At 39.6% G+C, this 25937-nt stretch overlaps 1 protein-coding gene across 5 annotated transcripts in view; it reads right to left on the bottom strand.

Annotated features, from left to right (window-relative positions):
• Positions 1 to 25937, bottom strand: part of LOC143036552 (uncharacterized) — a 49498-nt gene that overhangs the window by 6162 nt on the left and 17399 nt on the right. For 2 of the 5 annotated variants that reach the window (XR_012967373.1, XM_076204054.1), the window contains exons 6-7: positions 8756 to 8943; positions 6350 to 6477 (exon numbers count right to left, since the gene is read on the bottom strand). Coding sequence is in view for 4 of the 5 variants with exons in the window: in XM_076204054.1 (XP_076060169.1) it covers positions 6350 to 6477; positions 8756 to 8943 (316 nt within the window). In the remaining variant the exon portion in view is untranslated. The other 3 variants (XM_076204053.1, XM_076204055.1, XM_076204056.1) reach the window with 3 other exon arrangements.

Raw genomic sequence — 25937 nt, 5'->3', positions numbered from 1 at the left:
GTTTTTCTCTCCTATGAACCATTTCCTCACTTTCATATCCACTACTCTCCAATAGAATTTCTCTTTGTCTGTTCTGTTCTCGTTTTTCCTTAGCTTCGATTCTTTTTGTTTTCTTTTCCTCTTTATTCATCTCTCTTTTTATCCATACCTATTTGTACTGATAATTTTCTGCTAGTTTTCCTGTTTTTGATAAGACATTCTCTGCTGTCGTTTGTGACCTGAATTTAACCTTAATTGGTCTGGTCTTGTCTATACTGTATTTCCCCAGTCTCTATATTCCTTCAATTTCTCTCCCTATTTCCTGTTCATCTTCTTGAAATATTTTTAGTACCCTGTCCACCCTTTCTTTCTCTTGTAGTCCTATTTGGATTATGTTTCTCTTCCATTCCTAACATAATTATACATTTCTTTCTATCTGCTAAGTCTCTTATTATATTCTCCTTCTCTCTCATCACTTCAATAACTGTGTCCTTAGTGTGTTCCTTCATCTGTTGTTTCACTATATCTCTAAATTCAATTTTGTTATTCTCCTGAACCTTTTTCCAACCACTTTCCTCTTTTGCTTTGGACTTTTTCTCTTTATTATTCCTCTTTAATTCCTCATTCTCATCCTTTACTTCTTTTAACTTCTTTTTAATTCTTATATTTCTTTATTTAGGTTTTGGTTCTCTTTCTTTAGTTCTTCCAATTTATCAACTCTTTGTGTAATCAGTGCAAGTTAACTGAACCTAACCTCCCATGATTCATTAATTTTTGTTAGTTTTTCCTCTAGACTTGCTAATCGGGGGAGGTTGTCATCTCCCTCAATAAATCCATAGAAATATCTATCTCCACTTTCTACTGCACTGCTCTTATCTATATTTCTAATTTTTATGCCTTTACTAATTTCTTCGACTTCACATCTGTCATCTGCACAACTCTTGTTGACACTCCTTCTGACATCCGGGGCCCGTTCGTCCCCTTCCTCATTTTCTTCCTTTTTCCTCAACAATGCCTCCCCTTCTTCTTTTTCTTTATCTTCCCACTACAGCACAAGCTTTCCCCTTCTCTACTAGTACAACACAGGTACTCCCTCATCATTGAGATCCACGAATTTATTTATTCATTTATTTATTTTTTCGGAGTTCCAATCTTCGCTGTCACTTCAACGATTGTGTGTGTGTGTGTGTATCGCTATGGATTGGGTATCAAAACAAATTGTACAAAAACAAGTTTACTGTTTTCTACATATCTGTACATCAGAGCTTTGGTCCAATGATTTGTAGATTGCATCCAGCACATTTATTAGAACACACAACAAACATTAGCACAAACAAGTGTTACACATATATTTACACCTACACTTGCAATAAATATACTCAGATACATACGTACATACACATTTATACACACATAAAGGGGCTGGTTCACAGTCACTGTGATTTTATGCATAATATCTAGTGTTCAGATGAACTCACATTACTATCACAAGTTCTGATTTTTTTCTTCAAAATCATATATGGCAATATATTCTGCAATCCATGTTGCAAAGTCATACATATACTAATGCCTTCATCCCTATTACAAGAGGGTGACAAAAAAAAATGTAGACAATTGGTATAATTAGTCCCTTTGCATGTACACTTACTCCGTTACTTTCAGTTTCTTGTACAGGAGATTTATGGCACCGAGGATACATGGCAAAATTCAATACAGTATTACCTCATGGTACCTCAGAACTGAAACTTGGCTCATTCCTGAAGGCTGTGAGTTTGAGTTCCGTTTTCTGAATCCTGCATTTGCTACTAGTCTCAAAAACTTTTTTAATTGCTACCCCTACAAGATTTCTTGTATGGAGAATGAAGGTTATCAACTCTGAGACCCAGTCTGGTGGAGTTTTTGTTTAGTGTCAGCATCTGGTCATTCAGTGAGATAGCAGAATGTCTCATGGATTCATGGATGCCAGAGGTATTTTATGGAGGAAGATAGAAATAAACAGGATCCCCATTCCCTTGTAATAATACTCTTATCATTCTGTCTTGCAAACTTGGTTTGCATGATATTTAAGTGTTAACTGGCTGTATAATTTTATACAGTACATACCAAATAAAACTGTTCACACAAGAAATTTTCTATGCTGACAGAAAACAATCCTCTTCATTTATAAATCCATGTTGGAAATAAAACAGTTCAATTAGCAATACATCAGCAGCTAAAAAGTTAGTAAACCTTATAATGTACTGATTCTTGCACCAGTACTTTCAGTCCTTACTCTCCAAAAGAAAACATTCAATGAATTCTGACATCCTCCCAACAATATAATTCTATCCTTTTCCATTGAAGCTGTCTATCCTCTCTCCATAAAAGATGTGCATGTTGTTTCTTGTGTGGGTATAACCATTCCTGAAATTTCACATTTTATTTTGTTTAGGGGATTCTTTGTCATTTCAACTGTATGCATAGAAAATAAAGGTACTACGACAGTATGGTTCAGTGGAATACAGTATATAATAAGCAATGATTCTTGACACATTCACACTGAGATAGGTTCATTGGTTTACCACTTACCCGGGACAACAGTGGGCAACATGCATACTTCAAGCAAGAATCATCACACAGAAAACTAGGGAAAATTCACTATCATAAAGATTTCTTAGGCCAGCCACACATGTGCAGTTTAAACTGACAGTTACAACTGTTCAGTTATAACTGTCAGTTGAAACTACAAGTGTGGGGGTATCTCAGTGATACTGACATACCCACACATGTGCAGTTTCAACTGACAGTTATAACTGAACAGTTGTAACTGTCAGTTTAAACTGCACGTGTGTGGCTGGCCTTATATATACGCTCAACCCTTGATTTAGCGGACCTCGAATTTGTGGACTTTCAATTTAGCGGACAAAAAAGTGTGTCCGGTAGTAACAGTGAAATTCCGGACAAAGTTCGTAAAATGAAAATTTGTCCAATAGGTGTCCGGTAGTAACAGTCAAATACCGGACAAAGTCCATAAAATGAAAATTTGTCCAATAGGTGTCTGGTAGTAACAGTCAAATAGTACCGGACAAAGTCCGTAAAATGAACTTTTGTCCGATAGGTGTCCAGTAGTAACGGTCAAATAGTATCGGACAAAATCTGTAAAATGAAAATTTGTAAATAGCAGCAACTAGATTTAAGGTAAGAAATGGTTCAATTTCTTCTTTATATGTAATCTACATCATTGTACATATGTACTGTAGCTTTTTATTACATATCTAATACATATGTGCACACCTAAACCTGACGGACAATTTTCTACGTTATGGACTTATGACCGGTATCCAGTACAGACGCTCCTCTACTTTCGTTCATTCGTTTTACGTTTTTTCGATTTTACGTTTGAACTGACTGTAAACAATTTTTTTAGCGCACTCTCTGTAGTTCAAACCATACTTACACATGATGCTGCATCCATTGTTTACATGGCACAAACGACAGACTGAATGTGCCTTGCCTCCTCCTCCTCCTCCTCCACCATCTCAATTCATGTTGCTTGAATTTAATTTATTTGAAATTAATGTTATTATTTTACAATGTTATCTGTATAATTAATGATTTAGGGGTGTTTTATAAGATACGGTAATAGAATTTACGGATGTATAGTACAGTAACAACTTACGTTCATTTTCAACTTACGTTCGGCCGTTCAGAACGTAACTAAAACGTAAGTTGAGGAGCGTCTGTATTGGTAACGGATGGACCCGATTTTCAAATAATGAACAAGGGTCTGCATGCATTTGTCCGTGAAATCAAGGGTTAAGTGTAGAAATATCTAAATAGAAGTTACAGATCTTCAAAACATTTGCAACCTAGTCAACATTTAATGAATGATACTTTCGATAACTTGTGCAGCATTTATCTCTGCTGCTTTTCTCCTGCAAAAAGTCAAAACTCGCTTTGACTTGGACACCACTCTTACAAGGGGGAAAAAGTCATTGGTATATACACATACTGTATTATTTCTTAAGATTGACTGTATGTCTTCATCTGTTCCAAATCCTTCAGCACATATTTCTGTTGCCAACTGAACATATCTCTTCTTCTGGGACACAGTCCATAAGAATTTCAACCTCAGGACAATCTGACAAGGAGTCCAGCCCCCATGGTTATCAAATTCAGGAGCACTACACAAGACATGATGTACAAGTATACCACAAATGGATGGAAAAAGTCAATGAGTATTCCTCAAGAGTGAGATCAAACGACACAAAATGCTGTCCGTCTAAGTATGCATTACTATTTACTACTGCAGTCTTGTAATATGAAATAACCCACTATACACAGAAACACACACACACATATTTGTTGATGATGCCAAGATCATGAAAAGAGTGAAATGTGAGGATTGTAAATTGCTACAAGACGATCAAGTTATGGTTAATGAACAGATCTAGGGTTGGAAAATGAAATTCAATACCAAGAAACACAAAATCTTGAAAAAGGGCCAAAGTATGAAAGAAAATCAATAAAGGTATAAATAAATAAATAGAATAAAATAAATGAATAAATAAATAAATAATAAGGAAGAAAAATTATAAAAAAAAAATACATACATACATACAAAAAATAAATAAATAAATAAATACAATAAAATAAATATCTATCTATATACCAAGAACTTTTTCCCCTTTAAAGGGAGTCTTGTCAAATGGCAAGTACCCACTCCCATCCACCACCCACTCCTCCCTCTCATGGATGAAACGGGTCATCCTTGTATCCTGCCCACTACCCTAGGTCAGAAGCAGTGTAGAATGACATGTAGCCTCCAGCCCCTCCCTTCCTTGCATCATAGTATCATCTATACACACCCATTCTTCATTCACCCCTATCTCCTGCCTTCTCCCTTCCTTGCTCAACAGACCTTTCCCTCTTGGTCAACGCCCCTTTCATCTTGTCTCATCTTCAGTCACCCTCTCAAGTTCACTCCCTCCACCTCTGCCATCTCTTTTTCCACTCCTGCTCTCCTCCTCACCTTGTTTCTCACTCTATCCAACCCCTCAGACATTACATCTCAAACACATTTAAACTTTAACTTTCTGCCTCTCTTTAACTCCAAATCTCTGCCCCACACAGTGCCCCATGTAAAAATAAATAAATAAAATACAATCTAGGAATTATGAAACAAAAGTTGTAACAATCACAGAAGCAAAGTAGGGAAATGATTCAGATATTTTAATCTGATATGATCTGTTGCCAGAAAATCACACAAATAGAATAACAGGAGAAACATGTAAACTCCTAAATGTGGTATTTCATGACATAGATGAGGATATGATTAAAAAGAAAATAATAATAATAATAATACTAATAAAATTAATGAAATCTGATCCACCACAAACTGGAATATGCAGCTGTAGTGTTGTATCCACAGGTTAAGAAAGATACATGTAAAACAGAAAGAATACAAAAGAGTACCAACCAAAATAATCCCAAACCTGACTGTTGAGATATATAAGGAGAGACTGGAAAAATTGGCATTTCTTACATTGATGAACCAAAGACAGGATGACTGACAAATCAATGGAAAAAACAGTCAATTTTTAAGATATCATGGAGTAGCAGAGTAACGAGGAACATGATAGATGAATGGGAAGTGAAACTACTAAAGAAGAACAGACTCTCTTCTCAGGGAGGCTGCTTACAAGAGGAAATGTAATACTGTAATAGGTTGAACAGAAAGACTTTATCTTAAGGATGGAAAGGAACACAAACTGCATAATGCTAGAGAAATAGAATTTATAATAGATAACGCAAATATACAAGAAACTGTAACTGTGGCTGGTTTAGGTCAGTACATAAAAGATGGAGTATATTAATTAAAAATTAAGTTCAAGTTACAAACCACAGCAAATGTGGTAATCAATTAGTCTTGGATACTGGCAGATTGTATGGTCTCTACACAGTGAACAATGAAAAACAAAATGGACCTATGATCATTAAATGAAAGACAAAGAGATGACTTGACAGTAGTGTTTAGGTAATTAAAGGGAGTAGATAAAACTCACAGAATCTCTTGTTTTGGGACAGGAGGGCATTATGAGATCATGGGAACAGATTGAAGACCATATACCTGAAGAATGTCAACTTCTGGAATAGTTTAAAACATGATGTACCCCAAGCTAAAACCATAATTGAATTCAAAACTAGGTATGATAGTTGAAAGGGGGGTGGGGGAATGACCCTCAAAAGAATAGCTCCTTTCTTGAATATCACAATTAGGTAAATACACACATATACACACACATTCACACAAGCTCAGACATAAACATAAGCAAGTAGGCCAACATACACACAACCATTAAATCTTCTTGTAAAGAAGAAATCTACACACCCACAGGGGGCAAGCGCTGGTCCTCAGGTGGGTCGTGCTTGATTTTCATGTGCTTCTTGAGGCAATATTTGTACAGCGACTTGTACGGACACCAGGGACATTGGTGTGGTTTTTCTCCTGTATGGGACCTGGAAACAGGAATATCAGGACAAGGTTAGCATTAAATGGAATATACTGGAAAACCATCCAACAGAGGCACATTTCACCCATTGCTTGGTTTTGCATGCTGAAAGCATCTCCAATTCATTTGGAGAAGGGAAGACAAGAGGAAAGAGGGTAGAATGGGTTTTCAAATGATGTCATTATAGTATTCTTCGGTACTTTCTCATATTAAAAAAATAAAACAATAATTGTCCCTCCTGTACTAAAAATAATGAAATAAATTGTATAGTTGGCATATTTGGAATATTGGGGTATATACCACCAGGTGAAAATGGACGGAAATAGGAAATGGGAAAGTTGCTATTTGCAGATGACACTGCCTATGGCTGAATCTGAGGAGAGACTGAGAGTTTGGAAACGTACATGAAAGCAGACAGTTACTTGTGAATGTAAACAAAAGTAAAGTGATGAAATTACATACATACATACATATACCAAAGGCTTTTACCCCCTTACATATTCCACTCCCCTCCACCCTCCTCCCTCCCTCCCATCTTGGCACCTCCTGGATGATGGGTCTTCCCTGTATCCTGTCCACTGCCCTGAGTCAGAAACAGTGTCGCAAGACACAGCACATCCACAGCAAGGCCGCTTCATTAATTCGGCGACCCCCCTCTCCGTCCCCTCATGCAGAAAAGGAGAAGACGGGGAGAAATCCCTTCGGGCTGTGTCAATTTATTTCTCATACATACTCCCTCACCCCCATCCACCACCCCCTCATGCATCACAGCATCATCCATACACAACTATTCTCCATTCACTCCTATCTTCTGTCCTCTCCTGTCCTTCCTCAACAGACATTCCTCTCTTTTGTAATGCCCCTTTCACCCCATCCATCCATCTCATCCTAGTGATGAAATTAATGAAGAATAATGAAAGTGGCTGGTTGAATGTATCCACAAAAGATGAAAAACTTGAGAAAGTAGAGACATATTGGGGGTTGTACCTAAATGTGAATAAAGGATTGGATGTGGAGGAGAATAATAATTGTTGCCTTGAGTTTTAATGACGTGAAATCTGCAGCCCTGCGGTGGCTGGCAATGATCCTTAGGCCTTCCTGAGAGCAAGTGTCAACCTCTTAGGGCTGTACTCTTAAACTTTTTTGCCATCCCTAGCGATCACTTTCTACCATTAGAAAGAAGAATTCTATTAACTTTGTTAATTATAGTTACGAAAAATATTGGTAGGTTTTGTAGATAAGCTGATAAGCCAAATACACTTAACTAGAACATCAGGTAAAACTCTACCTTCTAATGGTAAATAGCATTCGCCAGAACTGGCGGAAGGTGGGGCTGCAGATTTCCTGTCATTAAAACTTGAAGCAACAATTGTTCTTCTTTTCCGCTCCATAAATTTCTCAGGTGGATGAGGGAGGGGGTCACAAGTTCTATCATTCATAGACAAAGAAAGTATGTTCTTGGACAAGATAAGGTCTATAAGTTTGTATACTGAAGAGACTACAGGTTGATCTGGATCACAGTCAAAGGAAACAATATTTTTTTTAATCTATTCGCCTATTTCCTTTATACAATGAATAGGGACCAATGCCAGGTATGTACAGGTGGTGGTCCAACAAGATGGACATCAAAGAGAACCATCTATCCTGCCATATGTCCTCAAACTTCATCAGCACCCACACCTACATCTGAAGGTGCAGCCCTGAGGGGCAGACACTTGTTTTCTGGAATAAGATCAAGATCTCTCTATCAACCTTGACTATACTTCCTCCGCTTGTTTAATCATAAGGAGAGCTGACAACCAGCGACTGCTCTCCTCCTCCATCTATGAGCTAGTCTAATACAACTCAAGCAATAGGGAGATCTTCCTAGAGAGATTAATAGGAAGTCTGTTGCTAACCACTGTTGGGTTTCTAGTTTCCAATCAATCAGTGAGCACAAGCAAAAAACCTATCATTAATGTACTAAAACACTTTATTTTTACTTAGCACTTTACTTTTACTTTTACTTAGCACCAGGAGGTGCTAAGATAAGAGGGAGGTTGGAGGGGATGGAATGGGTGGGAATGATTTTATATCTTTTTCTTTTTGGCTAACTCCCTTGTAAGGAGGAAAAAGCCTTGGTATATGTATGTATGTACTGAAACACTCAAGCATGGGAAGACAAACCATACTGTGGCTAGGGTGGAGGAAAAAGGCAAGGAAAACATGAAACAAAGGTTTACATTGTAGACTGCAGAAAAATATGTTAGTAATTCTTAAAACAAAAACACCCGCAAAAAATCTACCTTAGATGCCTCTCCAGGTTGTCTCTTCTGCTACTGCTGCGGCCGCAGATGGGGCAGCGGAGGCCTGACGGAGGCCCCATGGGCTGTTCCTGCTGGCTTGCTTCTCCTCCGACACCTCGCATTTCCAGAGGCACTACATTCCCAGGAGCCATAGACAGTCTTCCACTTCCGCTATGTACCAGTGACAACTGTTTGGATAGATTACAGAATGCTCTAGCTCAGTGGGCACAATCAGAGCTTGTCTCATATTCCATTAGTTTTAATCTCGTTCACTAGAACAAATTTATATTATTTTTTCTATACTTGCCTCTTTCTACCCATAAGCTCTTTTGTGCAGAGGGTGATAAATACAGTACTTCCTTATTCTGACTACTGCCAGGCTATTTCATTTAGCTACATGTAACCCCTTCCATAAGAAAGAATTCAAACCCATCTCAATTATCTGTTTGCACACTAGATGGTATAAGTAAACCTCCCACACACATGCTTCTATTCTTGGGGAAAATAATGCACCACAGAGGTAATCATAGAAATGGGAAAGGGGTCTGTGTTAGGCACTTGGGAGATGTTCCTCTCCAACGTCCATCCTGCAGGACCACCAGTAGCATGTACCTATCATTGGCCCCCTCTTTTGATTAAGCTGGAGAGAAAATAGAAGTCAAAAGTGATCATCAGTCTTTTTTTTTTTGGGGGTGGAAATTAATCTCTAATTACAAAAGAATGCTAAGTGACTCTGGCCTGTAGGGGTGTCACTGAAGTTTCTAGAAATGTCAGTTGTATAAAGCATGCAGTCACTAGCCCAAATGGGGTTCTTCTTTTGTTCTGGCTGTTGAAGTGGTACCAGGTGAAAAGCCTACGGCAGGAACCGTGTTGCTGTGGCTGAATCTGTCACTTTTGTCCTATGCACTTGGACTGTTACGGCAGGTCACACTCACAGCACGGAATCAGAAAGAAGTACAGGATTGGAACCCACAGCAACATAAATGCATGCCCAGCACACTTCCAATTACACTACACCGCCAGCACAGTAGGCAACTCAAAACCATCTAAAGTTAACCAAAATGAAATGAGCATACTTAGGTAGGGGTGAGCTTAACCAAAAGAGGGGGCCAATGACAGGTGCATGCTACTGGTGGTCCTGCAAGATGGATGTTGGAGAGAAACAGCTCCCAAGTGCCTAACACACACCCCTGCACCCTACATAACCAACACCATTGTCTCTATTTGGAGGTGCAATTCAGAGTGGCTAGCACTCAATTTCTGGACTAGGTCATTCATCTCTTCTATCAACCCTGACCAATCCGTTCCCTCACATATAAGGAACTAACAAGTGAAAAATGCATCCCTCCTCTTACTTCTGTCAGTGGCACTGAAACAGACCCATAATCAATACAAAAGAAAAAATCCCAGTGTTTCCTGCCAGTGCAACTCTAAGCAAGTCATTATCATTAAACTGTCAATCAATTTATCCTAATTCTCTCTTGCAGGAAATCCATGGTCACCAGTTGATGCCATAAGTAACTACACACAGGCCTCAATATGGATCTCTGATTAACAGATTTTGGAGGGTATGGACAAAATCATGTGACTTCATAACAAATTTCTAAGTCAAGAACCCATCTTTACAACTTTGGTAAGTCTGACACTAAATCATAGTATGTTGAATTTATCATATTCATCAGGCCAATGTTCCTCCCTTTAGTTTGTTAAATCGAAGGATGAGCGTATATGAGTTTTTGTGTTGTTCTTGGGAAAGTGAGTGTAGGACAGTATTGTTGTTGTTCCCTAGATTGTCTGTCTGAGCAGTCCCATCTCCCCAAGGAATGCCATGGCTGGAACAGGGTTTTCCTACAAATCCTTTATAGAGTGTATGTTGTGTTGTTTGCATGTGTGATTGTATATAATGCAGTCTTCCATTATGTGATGAATAGTATGGGGTAAAGTGTTGCATCCTGGGCAGTTGTCCACAACTGTAGGACAGTATAGTATGAAGTGCTCTGTGTCTTCTTTGTGGTGGCTGTATCTGTGGCAACTGGCATTTATTGTCACACTGGTTCTGTAATGGTATGATTTTATTGGAGGGTGGTCACCTGAAAGTAGGTGTACCAGTAGAATTCTTGTTTGTCTAGGTAGTCACAATAAAATACATATCACGTGGCATGAAAACAGTTATTTTTGTGTACATCTTTACCACCTCTTATACTTTCAGCTTTCATTATGTTTGGCCCCTGTTTCTCATCTTTATCATATCCATCTTTTCCTCCAAACTAATGCATTCACATTCACACTTACCTCATATAATCTAAAAATACTCATATTCCCTCGTGAGGTTATGACACGGTTCAACAAGATTTTTTTTTTTTTTTTGAGTGAGTGGACAAGGAAGGGGGAGGTTGCCATATAATGAAGCAATGGGGGTAAACCAGCTTCAGCTGTCTGGCCTGACTAAGGTGGCACTGTTTCTCACTGCACTGCCTACAACTCAAAAAGTGTGACAGGGGAAAGGGATACCCCTTCATCCATGATGCGCTGTAATGGGAGGGGCGATAAATGGGTTTTGAAAAGTGTGGAATGGAAGAGTCCTTTGATATGAATAGGTGTATGAACCAAGAACCAAAACCAAGGATGAGATGGATGGATGGGGTAAAAGGGGCATTGAGAAAGAGGGGAATGTCTGTTGAGGAAGGGAGAAGATAAAGGTGAGTGGAGAATGGTTGTGTAGAGATGATGTTGTGATGCATAGAAAGAAGTGGGTGGGAAAGTATGTTTGAATGATATTGTGACCCAACCTGAAGGGATTTCTCCTCCTCTTCTCTTTTTCTGCATGAGGGGATGGAAAAGGAGGGGGGTCATCGATTAAATGAAGTGGTCTTGCCGTGGATGTGCTGTGTCTTGCTATGTTGCTTCTGACCCAGGGCAGTGGGCAATATACAGGGATGACATGTCATCCAGGAGGAGCCAAGATAAGAGAGTAGGAGGGGGTAAATGGGAGTGGAGTATGTGGGGATGGAATGGGTGGGAGTGGATTTTATACCTTTGTTTTTTGGCTACCTCCCTGGTAAGGGAGAAATAGCCATTGATATATGTATGTATGTGAACCAAGAACATTATCTTCTTCCTGGAGATGATAATCCTTAGTGGGTTAGACAAGTTCATGTTCCCCCTAATGTAAGAAAAGCGTGGCTTTACAACAAAATCCACAAAGGTGCCAATGCTCCTTAATGGTTTTCAGTTAGAGGGGGACCACTGATGGGTACCTGCTTGTGGTGGTTCTGCAACACGGACAACGGAGCTGTCCATTTTCAAAACTCCCAGTAACCTCCTCGCCTCCATCAGGAGCTGCAACTTTGTGGAGACTGGACTCCACTCTTACTATCTTCAGCTGGTGACAGCTGGAGACAGTCCTGCACCAATACAACATGGAACAGTCCGAGTCTCTCCATAGACAGATCTGTGGGAGGGGGATTGTGAAACATTGCAAGCTGCTAGGGGTCTGTGGGTTTTCCACTCTGCAAAACTCACAAGGCAACTGTTATGTCATTATGTTGGAGGTTAATCCATCAATCTGTTGCCCCACATCCATCTTGCAGGAGACTCACAACTCCCAAGTAACCAGCAACAGCCATAAAATAAACCCACAAGTTTCTTAAAAAAAGAAATATCTTGTTCCCTGACTAAGGTTAAAGTAGGGTACTTTATGTCTTCTGTATGCTGATTGCATCTGGGAGTAATTTGTTTCTGTGACCAACCCTATTCTCTGTTGGTATTCTTAGAAGTCAGGGCTGTAAGTTGCTTCCTATCTATCAATCAATCAATCAATCAATCTGATGCCCCAGGTCTCAGTTGCGAGAGACCCACAGCTCCCAATTAAGTATCTGATTTCCTATATAATATGGCAGGAATAATTGAACTTAGCAATGAATGCAATAACTAGCACATTTCATTACTGAGAATATCTGTTCATGGCACTATTTGTTTTGAACTCCTCTTGTGCACCCTGGCAAATGATACAAATAACTGTCTTTGAACCAATGAGGTGCACAGCCAAGTCTTCCATAAAAGTGTACACATATATACTTGATGTGACCATAGTGCAGAATAAATTTAAAGTGCTACATGGGATTCAAACTCATTGGCATTCTACAAGTCAATTTCAAGTGGTAAGGTCTATCAAAGAAAGTACTTTTTCATATAATCATTTACTGTCTTCTATTCTGATATAAGGATACTGACCTCCATTTGTCTTCACACTGACAATGGAAACAACCGTGCAGAAGTGTATCATTCTTGCACAAACTTTGATATAAACTTCAAATGAACAAGGGAAACATGACTGGTTATTTCAGTATGAAAAACCTGAATACTGAACATCAAGGAGAATAAACATACATACGAAAATACTGTTGTCTACAAATCATACAAGACCTAAGTCTTTCCCTGTTACAAGATTTGGGAATAAATTACTAAAAATCACAGTTCAATTGGATTTCAGAACCAACTTGATTTCTCTTACATATGATTAATTTGTGACAAATCTGGATTCTCTGACAGAATATCTATGAACCCGAGAGAAAATATACCTTGGATTACCTAACAAGAATTTTAGATTCCACCAGGTCATTAAAAAATTAAAAATGAGGAAAAGAAAGAGAGACAGACAGAGATAGTGAGCAAGCAAGAGAAAGAGTGAGGGAGAGAGAGGGAGAGATAGGGAGAGAGAAAGAGAGAGAGAGAAGGAGATAGAGAAAATAGGTACAGGAATAAACAATAACAATACTAACAAATATAATAATCCAGCATATATTTGTGATTCTTTCACAGATTATGACCTGGTCAGTATGGGGTCCCTTAAATACTCCGGGACTCATCTGATCAGAAAAGCACCCTAAAATTGATTAAGGAACCTTCCTTAGTTGATTCTAATTACCCCTTAGACAGATGATAGGAACTTGTTGACTGACAGGGTCACCAAACCAACTGGATATCCTTGTTTGTTAATTAATAGTTGCTCTACTTCAGTCTGGGTAAACAGACAAAAAATGCAAGGACACAATAAACTATCTCAAAAACTAGATAACACCTTATCCAGGACAAAAACTATCTAAATGTGTGCAAACAATAATAAAATCAAATGCATACAAAAGACTAACATACTGTCCACTCTGAGACATCATACGGTTAACATTTGTTTTATGATAGACTACATCTATTGAAATTTAAGTGCCATTATACAGATATCAAAATATCTTTTGACATCTGAATCAGAAAAATGATCTATTCATAAATAATATAAATTAATATAGTGTACTAATGCTTTCAGACCTTCAGTTCAAAGAAAATGAAGTTACTCAGAATACACAACAAAATCTTCTCACGACTTGGGCCGAGACATCTCTGTGTACACATTCACATCTACATGTTACTAAGGAAGAAAGCTTACCACAAAATTATCATTAAAAAGAAGAAGAAGAAAAAAACAAAAATTACAACAGCTCATGAGATTCATTAAATCCCTAAGACCGGGGAGACGTTACTTTAAGAAGGAGAATATGTGAATGAAGAACTAGAACAGAAAGGAGAGTCCTGAGAGTAGTTGAACAATGGTTGCATCACACCCTTGTTCAGTTATCCAAACACCCAAAAATCCTATCACCACTTCTGTATGGTTGCAAACAATTCGGAATAACTGAGGGATGAGTTAAGGTACATAAAAAAAAAGAAGAGAAAAGAAATATATATACATATATATATATGTATACATATATATATACATATATATATATATATATATATATATATATATATATATATATATATATATACATATATATATATATATATATATACATATATATATATATATATATACATATACACATATATATATCAAAAGTGATTCAACTGTCATGAAAGTATAGAAAGTTTGAGTGGAGTGTGATTGTGGGTTGAGGAGGGGGAGGAACTGGCAACAACTGCAATGCCATATGGTCCAGTATCACGTGGTACGTTGCCACAGAGTGCCCGATAAACATCTCCAGGCATTCACTCCTGTATGGGTCGCACAAGGTGCTTGATTGCTTTCCAGTCCACCTTGTGCTTCGACATCATGTGCATCTTGAGGTTGCCCTTCAGGGCTGTGCGGTACGGGCAGTACAGGCAGTGGAAGGGCTTCTCTCCCGTGTGCACCCGGACATGAGCCAGCAGGTTGGTGCGGTGGCTGAAGTCTCGGGCACAGAAGGGGCAGGTGTACTGGCGTTGGTATGCACGTGGAGGCACTACCCTTTCCTCTGGGGCTGACTGCTGGCCTTCCATGAGTATCTCTCCTCCCTGCCCATCCGTCCGCTGTGTCCCCACGTGACCTGCACACGCCGCTGCCACAAGAGCAGCCTGGAGAGGGAGATCGAAGTCAGTTGAAGCCCAATTATGTTTTTTATTTGTTTTCAATGTTCCTTGTTAAAACTTTCTTTCCCATGAAGCAATCCTTTCAGTATTATTCAGATAAATTCCTGCACATAAAATGAAGCCTACAGTCATGTGCTACTTATGACCCATGTTTTAAAGTTGGTTTTCCATCTACGAAAATTATAGTTTACTTTCCTTTACTCAATTGTGTACACTGCTGTAAAATTAAGTTACAATTTCTTCCAGCAGCAAATTCTAAAATAAATAAATATAAATAGATAATAAAAAAAATTAAATAACTAAACCTAATATCCTAGCAATAATTCAATGACCATCTCAAGCAGTGGCAATAGAGAAAAAAAATAAATAAATAAATAAATGAACAAAATAATATATATATAAACAAATAAATAAAATAAAGAATAAATCAACCCATTAATATATAGAATAAACAAATATAGGAAATGAAAATAAATACACTAATTAAAAAAATGCACACACACCATATTGCCTGTCCTTACAAATACCCTTCATGGGGAAATTTACACCTGACCCCATTTTTTGTTCATCCAAGTATCTCAAAAATAATAGGTCATCCCTGTCTTCTGTCACATCAACCAAATCAAAATGAATGCAGTGAGGCAAAACACTTCCACAGTAGGTCTCTAAAGCCAGAGCCGGTTTACTACCACAGCAGCTTACCTTATATGGCGACACCCTCTTCATTCACTTAAAATAACTTACAGAGAAGACAAGAAAATCCCTCTGGACTGCATCATCCCTTGATTGTATAAAACTACTTTCCATTCGTTACCATCTTATGCACACTTACTTCCTCGACGGATGTTCTTGTTGCATCCAATGACCTCTTCACCTCATCCATCTTATTCTTTGTCTTCATCTTCAAAAGTTCATTCCATCTATTTCTGGTTTCACACTTTTTTTTCCAAGTTCATTCCCCCGTTATTCCTTTCCATATTCCTGGATCATCTCGGCACTCTTTGATCTACGCTATCCAGCAGCACTTTCCAACCCTGATCTCTTCCTTACCTCCACCATTCTTGCCCTATCCATCCCCATAACATCTAACACACTTCTCAAACATGTTTGGGCAATTCTTTTCAGTCTCCAAATTTCATGTCTTCATTCCATACAGTCCTGTGGCCACAATTACCAACCCTCATACAAACTCTGCATTTAACCCCACATGCCTATTCCTCAACTTGGTCATTCCCTCCTGATATGTATTTGCCTCTTATACTCTATAATTCAACTCTGCTTTCCAAGTGACCCCAAGTATTCAAATCTTTTCACATCATTCAGCCTTTGTTTTAATCACCTTCATCATTAATACTTGTTTATCTCATTAATTTATTTTTGTCCGCATTTAACTTGAAGCTTTCTTTTTTCATACACTCTCCAAAACTGCCACAAACTGCTTCAGTCTTACTACAGATTTAGTCTCATTTTCTGTTTTCCACTTAGGTTTATTCTACCTGCTTCTGATTTTCATCCTCTTTTTGCTAGTTTTTCCTTATCTAGTTCTTCCATGTGCCCAAAGCACCTCAGGACTCTGATTCATCCGATCCAACAGCTTCCTTTCCATTCTCAGGCTCACCTCTGTACTTCTCATTTTAACTATTCTTGTAACACATTTCTTAAACACAGAATGGAACCATCAACCCAAACATCAAAAGCAACACTGCTTACACCAGACAATCACAAATAAAAAAAAAGAAAGAACACCTAACAGTAAAACAAAATGACCAAATCCTTTCATTGGAAAAGAACCTTAAAATTCCAAGTCTAATGTTTGTTACTCGTATGACTTTCAGCTGACACACAACAAATCTGCAAGCAAGAATGGACAAAAAAAATTAACCTACTAACACCACTGCAAGTACTGACTTTGGACAACAGAAACTCTTAATAATTATCTACATACAATTCATTAGAACCACCCATCAGTATGCCTCCACAGCATGGTTCCCAACCATCAGCAAGAAGAACAAGAACAACTTACAAATTTTACAGAATGGTGCATTGGATGGACCAAAAACACCCCTATTAGACACTTCCACACAGAAACCAAAATATTACCCACAGATCACATGAAAATGACAGAAACATAATTCTACAATCCTTAACACCACACACCCCTCACACTATATCTCACAAGCATCATCAACAAAAGAACTATGCCAGCAGCATATTATTCAAACATCTACAACAACCTACCATATGTACCACATAAAACACCTACACTAAACAAACCCTTCAAGACAGACCACAAAACTCAATGCTCCAACAACATAATCACCACAGAAAAAAAATCACATCTATTAAGAACTACACTAGCACTCAAGAAACTATCCAGCATTAAGACAATACCAATACATACTATGCTTTGCCATAAATTCAAACTGTCCAAGATGCAACCACCACATAGAGGACACAGAACACCTCATACTATACCACACTATCAAGCCCTAGACAACAAAACAATATATCTTCTCTGAGTAACTTATGGGCCTGCCTGGAGGCCCATTACCTGATGTCTGTGGGTCTTCTGCAAGAGACCAGGGGCCAGGGATTGACTGATCTTTTCTCTACTCCTCACTTTTCTCTCTACCTGGGCCTCGTGCACTTGTGAACACCAATACCCCCTTGCCTGATCTCATTTTTATCTGCATCATCCCTGATGACATCTTCCATTCCATCACATTTATATATCTCATCATTTACAAATAGAGCTTCTCCTTCTTGCTGTTACCGACACACTGTATTGGGTATTGACTGCACATATAGTCAACACTTTAAGGATTCACGAGGCATCCCTATGGACCTGTCATGCAACATTCTTTTATGACTGGAGACTCCACTAGAACATGGATTACATTTAATTTCTACTAGACAACTTCAATTTCTCCTTTACCATCTATCATTACACCTTTTCAGTGATGCTGTCCCCAAGGATAGAGGGAGTGGTTTTTGATAATGTAATACATACATATACCAAAGGGCCCTTTCCCCTTATAAGAGAGGAGTGGCCAAATCAAAACATGCATTCACCCTACACCTATTCATTGTCCCTTCTATCTTAGCTCCTTGTGGATCATCCCCATCCCCAAATACACTGCTTGGGTCAGAACCAATACATCAAGACACATCGCCTCCAGAACCAATGTTATGTTAATATCAGTGCTTCCAACACTCTAACCCTCACACTCCCAAACTCAAACTCACCTTTCCCTTTCAGTTTATTTTCCCTCAAGGCTAACACATTCATCGTTCTTTGTACAAAAATATTACGTATTTTCTTCCTTTAGTCACTGCTTGTTCTGCATCCACAAACACTCACAGATCCAATTACCTGGGCTCAGACTGGAGTCTTCTTCCCAAAACTTTTTCCACTCAACTCTTCTAAGGAGGAACTTTGATATTGGGATACCTAATCCAATCAATCCATACACACGCACACACACTCTACACCCATTTGTTGTCCCATTCCCTCTTCCTTACTCAACATAGAAAAGACACCAGAGTAGCATAAGAAAATGAAGAGATGGAGGCTTATAAGTAGTCAGAGGAAAGGAGGGACAGCAAAAGTTAAAGACTGTCTCAGTATTTCCCTTTAAACAGAAATTTTTCTGTTATAGACAAATACTGTGTGACTGGTCCATACAGGTGTGCCATAAGTCCCTAAAGTACTGACTGCATAGTTATATGCAGTTAACACCACATTATGGTTGATGATGATGATATGGTTTAACGTCACAAACTCCCCCCTATCAGAAAGCTAGGATGGTGCCCCTCACAGATGACTTTGTAGTGTGGTTAACATAATTTAATGAAGATAATGCTAAGCATGATTCTTTAAACCCACCAATATGACATCACATCAAATACAACCTACCCACAATATCTCATCTTGCAGGAGAACCACTTACAGATACTCACCAATGGTCCCTCCCTCCAAGACGTAACATGGTACCAATGAACTGGAAGAGTGCATGTAGTTCCACTATAAAATGAAAATGGGACTATCCCTACACCAAGGGCTTTCTCCCCTTTACCAGGAAGGTATGACCTGTCATCCAGGAGGAGCCAAGATAAGAGGGAGGGAGGAGGGTGGAGGGCAGTGGAATATATAGGAAATGGAAAGAGTGGGAGTGGTTTCTATGCCTTTTTCTTTTTGGTTACCCCCCATGTAGGGGGAAAAAAGCCTTTGGTATATGTATGTATGTATGTACCACGAAAGTAGCCAAAGTAAAAAAGCACGTACCCAGCCCCCGTCCATTTCACTCCCATCCACCATCCCTTCTTCCCTCTCAACTTAGCTCCTCATGGATGATGGGTCATCCTTGTATCACACCCACTGCCCTGGGTCAGAAACAATGCACCAAGACACAGCACATCCACAGCAAGGCCTCTTCACTCAATCAGCAACACCCCCTCTCTGCTCCTTCATGCAGAAAAATAGCAGGTGGGGTGAAATCCCTTTGGGCTGTGTCAAAATATCATTGACACATAACCACTACTTAACCACCCCCATCCCCCACCCACTTCCTTCCTTGCATCACAGTATCATCTATACACTTCTATTCTTCACTCGCCCCTATCTCCCTCCTTCTCCCTTCCTTGCTCAACAGACTTTCCCCTCCTGCTCAATGCCCTTTTCACACCATCCATCCATCTAATCCTCAGTTGCCCCTCATGTTCACCCCATCCACCTCTTGCCTTCCACACCTCTTTTACTAATCTTTCTTCACTTATTCTGTCCATGTGTCCAAACCATCCTAATACTTTTTCATCAACCATATCTCCCATCTCTTTTCCCACCCCTACTCACTTCCTCACCTCTCTGTTTCTCAATCTATCCAACCTTGTAACTCCTAAAATACTTCTCAGACATTTCATCTCATACACATTTAAACATTCCTTTCTGCCTCTTTTAAGGGGACAAATATGAATATACTAGTGTTAGAGGAATCAATATGTTGAGTGGTCAGTAAGGTGTGTGGGTGTATTAACTGAGAGGATTAGGAGGGGAACAGAGAATGATTAGGGAAGAAAAGTGTGGGTTAAGGAGGATGTGGGTGCACTGATCATGTGTTTGTGGTAATGTTGGGATACAATCTGCAGTAGTACTAGTAGTAGTGACATTCAAAGCACAGTCTTGTGCCTAGCCTTGTAGAATGTTGATGGGGACATAGATGAACAAATGATTTCAAAGCTAGCAGAGGATTTTTTTTTCCAAGCTATTTATATCAGTACCTGGAAGACAGTGGAGGTATTGAGTGCAGATTTAAGGTGTGTTGATCTTTTCTGAAAGAAATTAGTGTTTTCCTGATTTCCTGGGTATGGGCCAAGGCCTGGCAACATTATCAAATGCTGGACATATGTCTACACAAGTTTCAGATTGTCACAAAAGTTTGGCATGAACGTTTCCTGACTGTCCTTCTCACGTGCTACTTTTTATCTTATTTTCACACAAATGGCATATTGAGTGAAACACATAAAATGTTGTTTACATTTAGTTGGTCATGATGTTCAAGAGTTGCTACCTTTAACCTTTATGCTGCCATGTTAAGTCTGTGCACATTTTTGACATTCTGTCTTTATACCAATTGGCTTCTTTCCAATAATAAAGGAGCCAGCCAAGGCATGCACCCACCTCCACCTAGGAATTTTTTTTACATTACATCAATGGAAATGCTCCAAAATATCAGAGCTATGATGACTTAATTTTTCTACATTTATCACATTTATCTGCATGAGAGGATGGAGAGGGGGGTCGCCAATTTAATGAAACGGCCTTGCTGTGGACGTGCTGTGTCTTGCAACACTGTTTCTGACCCAGGGCAGTGGGCGAGATGCAGGGATGACCCGTCATCCAGGTGGTGCCAAGATAAGAGAAAGGGAAGAGGGTGGAGGGGAGTGGAGTATGTTAGGGATGGAATGGGTGGGAGTGGTTTTTATGCCTTCGTTTTTTGGCTACCTCCCTCATAAGGGGGAAAACAGCCTTTGGTATATGTATGTACATTTATCACATATATAAAACAGCAAACTGGGCAAAGTGCACAAGTACTGTTTACATTCCGTTGGTCATCTACTACTCTGTTGGAACCAATAATGGGTCCCTGCAAATGGTGATCTTGCACAACAGATATCTAAGAGAATCATTTCCAGCTACCTATATTCAAAACCTATCAAGACCTTCACCTTCATCCAAAGGTGCAGCCCCGAGGGGCTGATACTCAATCTCTGGACCAATCTTCCTCCACCTTTATCACATCAGGAGAATTCACAACTGGCAACTGCTCTCATCCTACCACTGTAAGCCAGTGAAACAATTCCACACTAATTCAACATAGACAACAGTTCAACATCTATTCCCAGCAAGATCTACGTGCTAGCCTGAGGACCATTATCAGCTATTGTGAGGTTGCAAGTTATCAGTGACATTTGAAGCAACAATTACCGTTACTTTTACCATTGCTCCACCTCAAAAGCTCCACTTTTCATAATTTTTTTTTTAATCTCCAAAAGATGGGTACAAAAGATACAAAAATTACAGCTTCTGAAATGGAGCAAAGGTCTATAGATAAATACACCACTGTTCTATTTTTTTTCTTTCCTTTCCTTTGCAGTTTAAAAATGTCTCTTCACATCATGTGGGCTGACCACACCTGCATACAAGGTATGCCATTGCAGATTACCTATAGACTGTAGGTCTCCTGCAAGAGAGACCATGGGTAACGAATAAAGCCCTCCCTACAAACTGTTCCTCTTGCCATAACAAAACTGGAAAGGGTAAAAAGGGCAATCACCAAGTAGGTACTAAGCTTACAAGGTAGAAAAACAAAAGACTCAGTTAACTATCAATTGAGGGAAGAAGTTTTCCTGCATATGATGAACCATGCATACTTGGCTCCAACTTCATGGGTCTTGGATGTACAAAGAATGTCTGTTGAGCAGAAAATAGTATGTGTAAAATACAGGAGTGAATGGCAGGAGATTGTGAATGGATGTAGGGATTATATGGCCAGAGGGAATGTTTTCACATCCTCTGCAATATCATAATTTATTATCTATAATTTTGTTCATTTATTTAATCTATTCATTTACATATTTTTCTCTTATGTCAAGCCTGCTGTGGAAGCACCGAGGACCCTTTATCCATGGTGCAAAGATGAGAAAGTAAATGTTTTTTATTATGCGTGAGGTATATGAGAGCTTTGAGTTGGACAACTCCCTTATAAGGAGGGAAGGGCCTTAGGTACACTATACACACTTAGCACGGACTGTTTTGCAAACTTTTCCAGTATACATAACAGTCTGTGTTTTTGGGACCTGTGTGATATCTCGTTTACAAAAACATTGTGAGAGAAAGTGACTAACTGGCAACCTTCAGCCATCCGCCCATTCAATAGCCATGTGAGACAAAGCTGGTGAGTGTGCGACTGTCCTTCAGTGGATTTTGTTTTTTTGGTTTTGTTTTTTTTGTTATCCAGTTTCTTTGTTTTTCCTCACAGAGTGTTCACTGACTTTTGGGGTGTGCCCTGCCCTTTGCGTGATGCCTGGAAATCCCACAGCACATTATAACATTGTGAAAGTGATTGAACTACACAAAGTGGAAAAAATAATTGAGAAATGGGCAAGGCAACAGGTGTGACTGAGTGTATTGTGTCCCGACTCCCAACAAAATGGTGTGTGGGTGGAGGGGACGATACCGTGTCTCTCCACAAACATGCTGGGGGCAAAGCCCTGAGGATTTCCCTGAAGGCTTGTAAAACATCAGTTGGACATTAACCCTTCTAAAACTGCAAAGGAATTGAAGGAAAATAACCCTAAGCTTTTCGGTGATGTCTCCATCAGGACAATTCAGGAAAATATTCAGAAGCAGTTAAATTACTCTAAACTGAAAGCGCATGTGAAGCCCCTCATCACTGCGAAATAAAGGCGCCGCCGTGTCCAATTTGCCAAGGATCATAAAGACTGGTACCTTGTTCAGTGGCATTGGGTCCTTTGGACCGATGAAGCGACCTTTTGTATAAGTGAGAGCAAGGGAACAAAGGTGTGGAACTCTCCTACCTCATCAGTGTGTGACTCGCTTGACGGTGATGAGCATTAACCCCTTCCATACGGTGCCGCACACGTAGGCGTCATGAGGAGCAAGTGGATTCGCGACGCTGCCATATCGGCGTCTTGATTATATTTATTGTAGTCGCCCCTGTGTTTTTACATTCTCCCAAATGCGCCCTTAATCCCATTCTCTGTGGTTTTCAAAATTCGCGGCGACTATATTTTATGATGCGAATATTATTTCGTTACGTCGTACGGCTGGCATTGGCTGCTGCCCGCGAGATTTAAGTCCCGTATTGAAGTGGTTAAGCACCCGCCCTATCTTATGGTGAGGGCACCCATGGCTATGGTGGTTTGGGTAACCTTGTAATACTCCCTAAGGGCCAGACTGTCAACTCTGAGTTCTATATTAACCTTCTGCAGGAGAATTTAGGGGAGTGTTTTGTGAAAACTGGGTGCGAGATCCTTCAGCAGGATGGCACCCCTTGCCACACCTCAAGGGCAGCCAAAAAGTGGCTCAGTGATAGTGAGGTTGACTACAAAGAGGATTGGCCTGGTCAGTCACCCGATATTTCCCCCATAGAAAACTTATGGGGCATCATGAAGGCACGCCTTCATCAGGAGGACATGTCTACAATTCCCAAGCTTGAGATAGCCATCCAGAAGGTGTGGTTGGAAATTCCTGCTTCCCACTGTCAGAATTTTGGCCAATTCTGTCCCCAAGAGACTCCAACAGGTCATCAAGGCCAAGAGTTTCCCCATTAGGAAGTAGCATTGATGACATTTTCATCTATTTTTCGGTACAATAAAGCATAATAAACAACACAGCAGAGACGACCGTGTTGTGAACAGCTGCCCAGGATGTAACACTTCACCCCATACCATACAACACATAATGGAAGACTGCATTATACACAATCATGCACGCAAACAACACAACATACACTCATAAAGGATTTGTGAGAAAACCCAGTTTCGGCTGTGGCCTTCCTTGGGGAGACGGGACTGCTCGGACAGACAGTCTAGGGAACGACAACAACAACAACAACAACAACACAGCAGAGTTGAGGAGAAATAACCACCAAAGGCCAAACGTAAACATACGCTGAAATGCCCGTGAAAATAATAGCCGACCTAAGCGCCATGAGTCGATAGTGCTGGGAGCAACAACTAAACAATCACTTGACAGTCAGATATTTGGACAAATTCAACTTTTCTCCAACTTGGGACATTGAAGAAAAAAATTGGATGTTTGGACGAGTCGGTTGTTCGAAGGTCGGATAAAAGGAATTTTACTGTAGTTTCAAAACAAATTATGATAACTTGAATACATTAAAAATATAGATTGGTTCAAGTGAGCATGAATGCAAGACAAAGTTTAACATGTACACGTAAATACATGGTTAGGGTGTTGTTACTTGCGGCGAAGGTCGAGGGGATGGCAGTTCGAACCCTGCCACTGGCAAAGTTGAACCAAGGGCATGGTTCATTAAATTCCACGCTACAAAGCCCTCTGTGAGGGGCACTGTCCTAGCCTTCCGGTAGGGGGGAGTTTGTGATGTTAAACCATATCAAATCAAATATTACATTTCCCTGCAAGTCTTTATTCCTTAAAAACCTGAACTTCAAATAATACATCAAACAACAATTACATAGTAAAAAAAAAAAAAAAAAAAATACTGCGAAGATGGATGAGGAAATTGTGTTCAAATCCAAGCTTATTCCACGAGAATTAAGGCAAAACATAAGAACATACATATACAAAAGTTTTTTTTTTCCCCCTTACAAGGGAGACAGCCAAAAAACAAAGGGATAGAATCCACTCCCACCCATTCCATCCCAACATACTCCACTCCCATCCACCCCCCTCCCTCCCTTTTATCTTAGCTCCTCCTGGATGATGAATCATCCCTGCATCTCGCCTACTGTCCCGGGTCAGAAGCAGTGTCGCAAAACATAATTAGTTTGGAATAAACTTAGATTCAGCTTAGCCTTGCATCTACTTAATTCACCTTTACCATATCACAGTGTCTAAATCTCAATAATAGGTTTCAACAAAAGTCTCACGGCTGTCAAAACATACGACTCACACTGAATGGGGGTACCAACTGCATAAATTTTACGCAGTCAAATTTTTTAACAACTTTAGTGACATTCCTATGGATCAGTCATACAGTTTTCTGTCTTTATGTTTGTAGACTATTTGGAGAGGAGGAGGAGGAGGAGGAGAAGAAGAAAAAAAAATCTTTCTCTTTGATCTTTCAAGGTTGGTAGACCCAATGCTTATAGTCATGTGATCTATCTGCCAGGCTGGGGGCCAGTTTAGTTGCTCCCCTTCGTATACTTTTGATCTTGCTTATAGCCTTCACTCTGTGTGGGGACCACACTACTGACACATATCTAAGTCTTGGACAGATCACGGTTTCAATGAGCTTTTTTCATCATTTCTTCATTCATATGGTGAAGTGCCACTTTGATCTTCTGCAATAGTATGTCTCTCCCACAATCCTGCTGATATGTTTGTCAGGTGACAGCTTGTCTTTTATCAACACTCCCAAACCTTTCTTCTCTTTTGTTTTTGTAAAGGGTTCACTTCCCAAGGAAGAGCTTAAGGATGATCTTTTGCCACTATTGCCCATTTCCAGTGCTTACCGTTTTTTGGTATTGAACTTCATTTCCCATTCTTGGCTCC

This window comes from Oratosquilla oratoria, chromosome 20 (genome assembly GCF_046742065.1).
Source record: "Oratosquilla oratoria isolate Oo_2021 chromosome 20, ASM4674206v1, whole genome shotgun sequence".
In the NCBI taxonomy this organism is placed as follows: domain Eukaryota; kingdom Metazoa; phylum Arthropoda; class Malacostraca; order Stomatopoda; family Squillidae; genus Oratosquilla; species Oratosquilla oratoria.
This window is presented reverse-complemented; position numbering and strand designations above follow the sequence as displayed.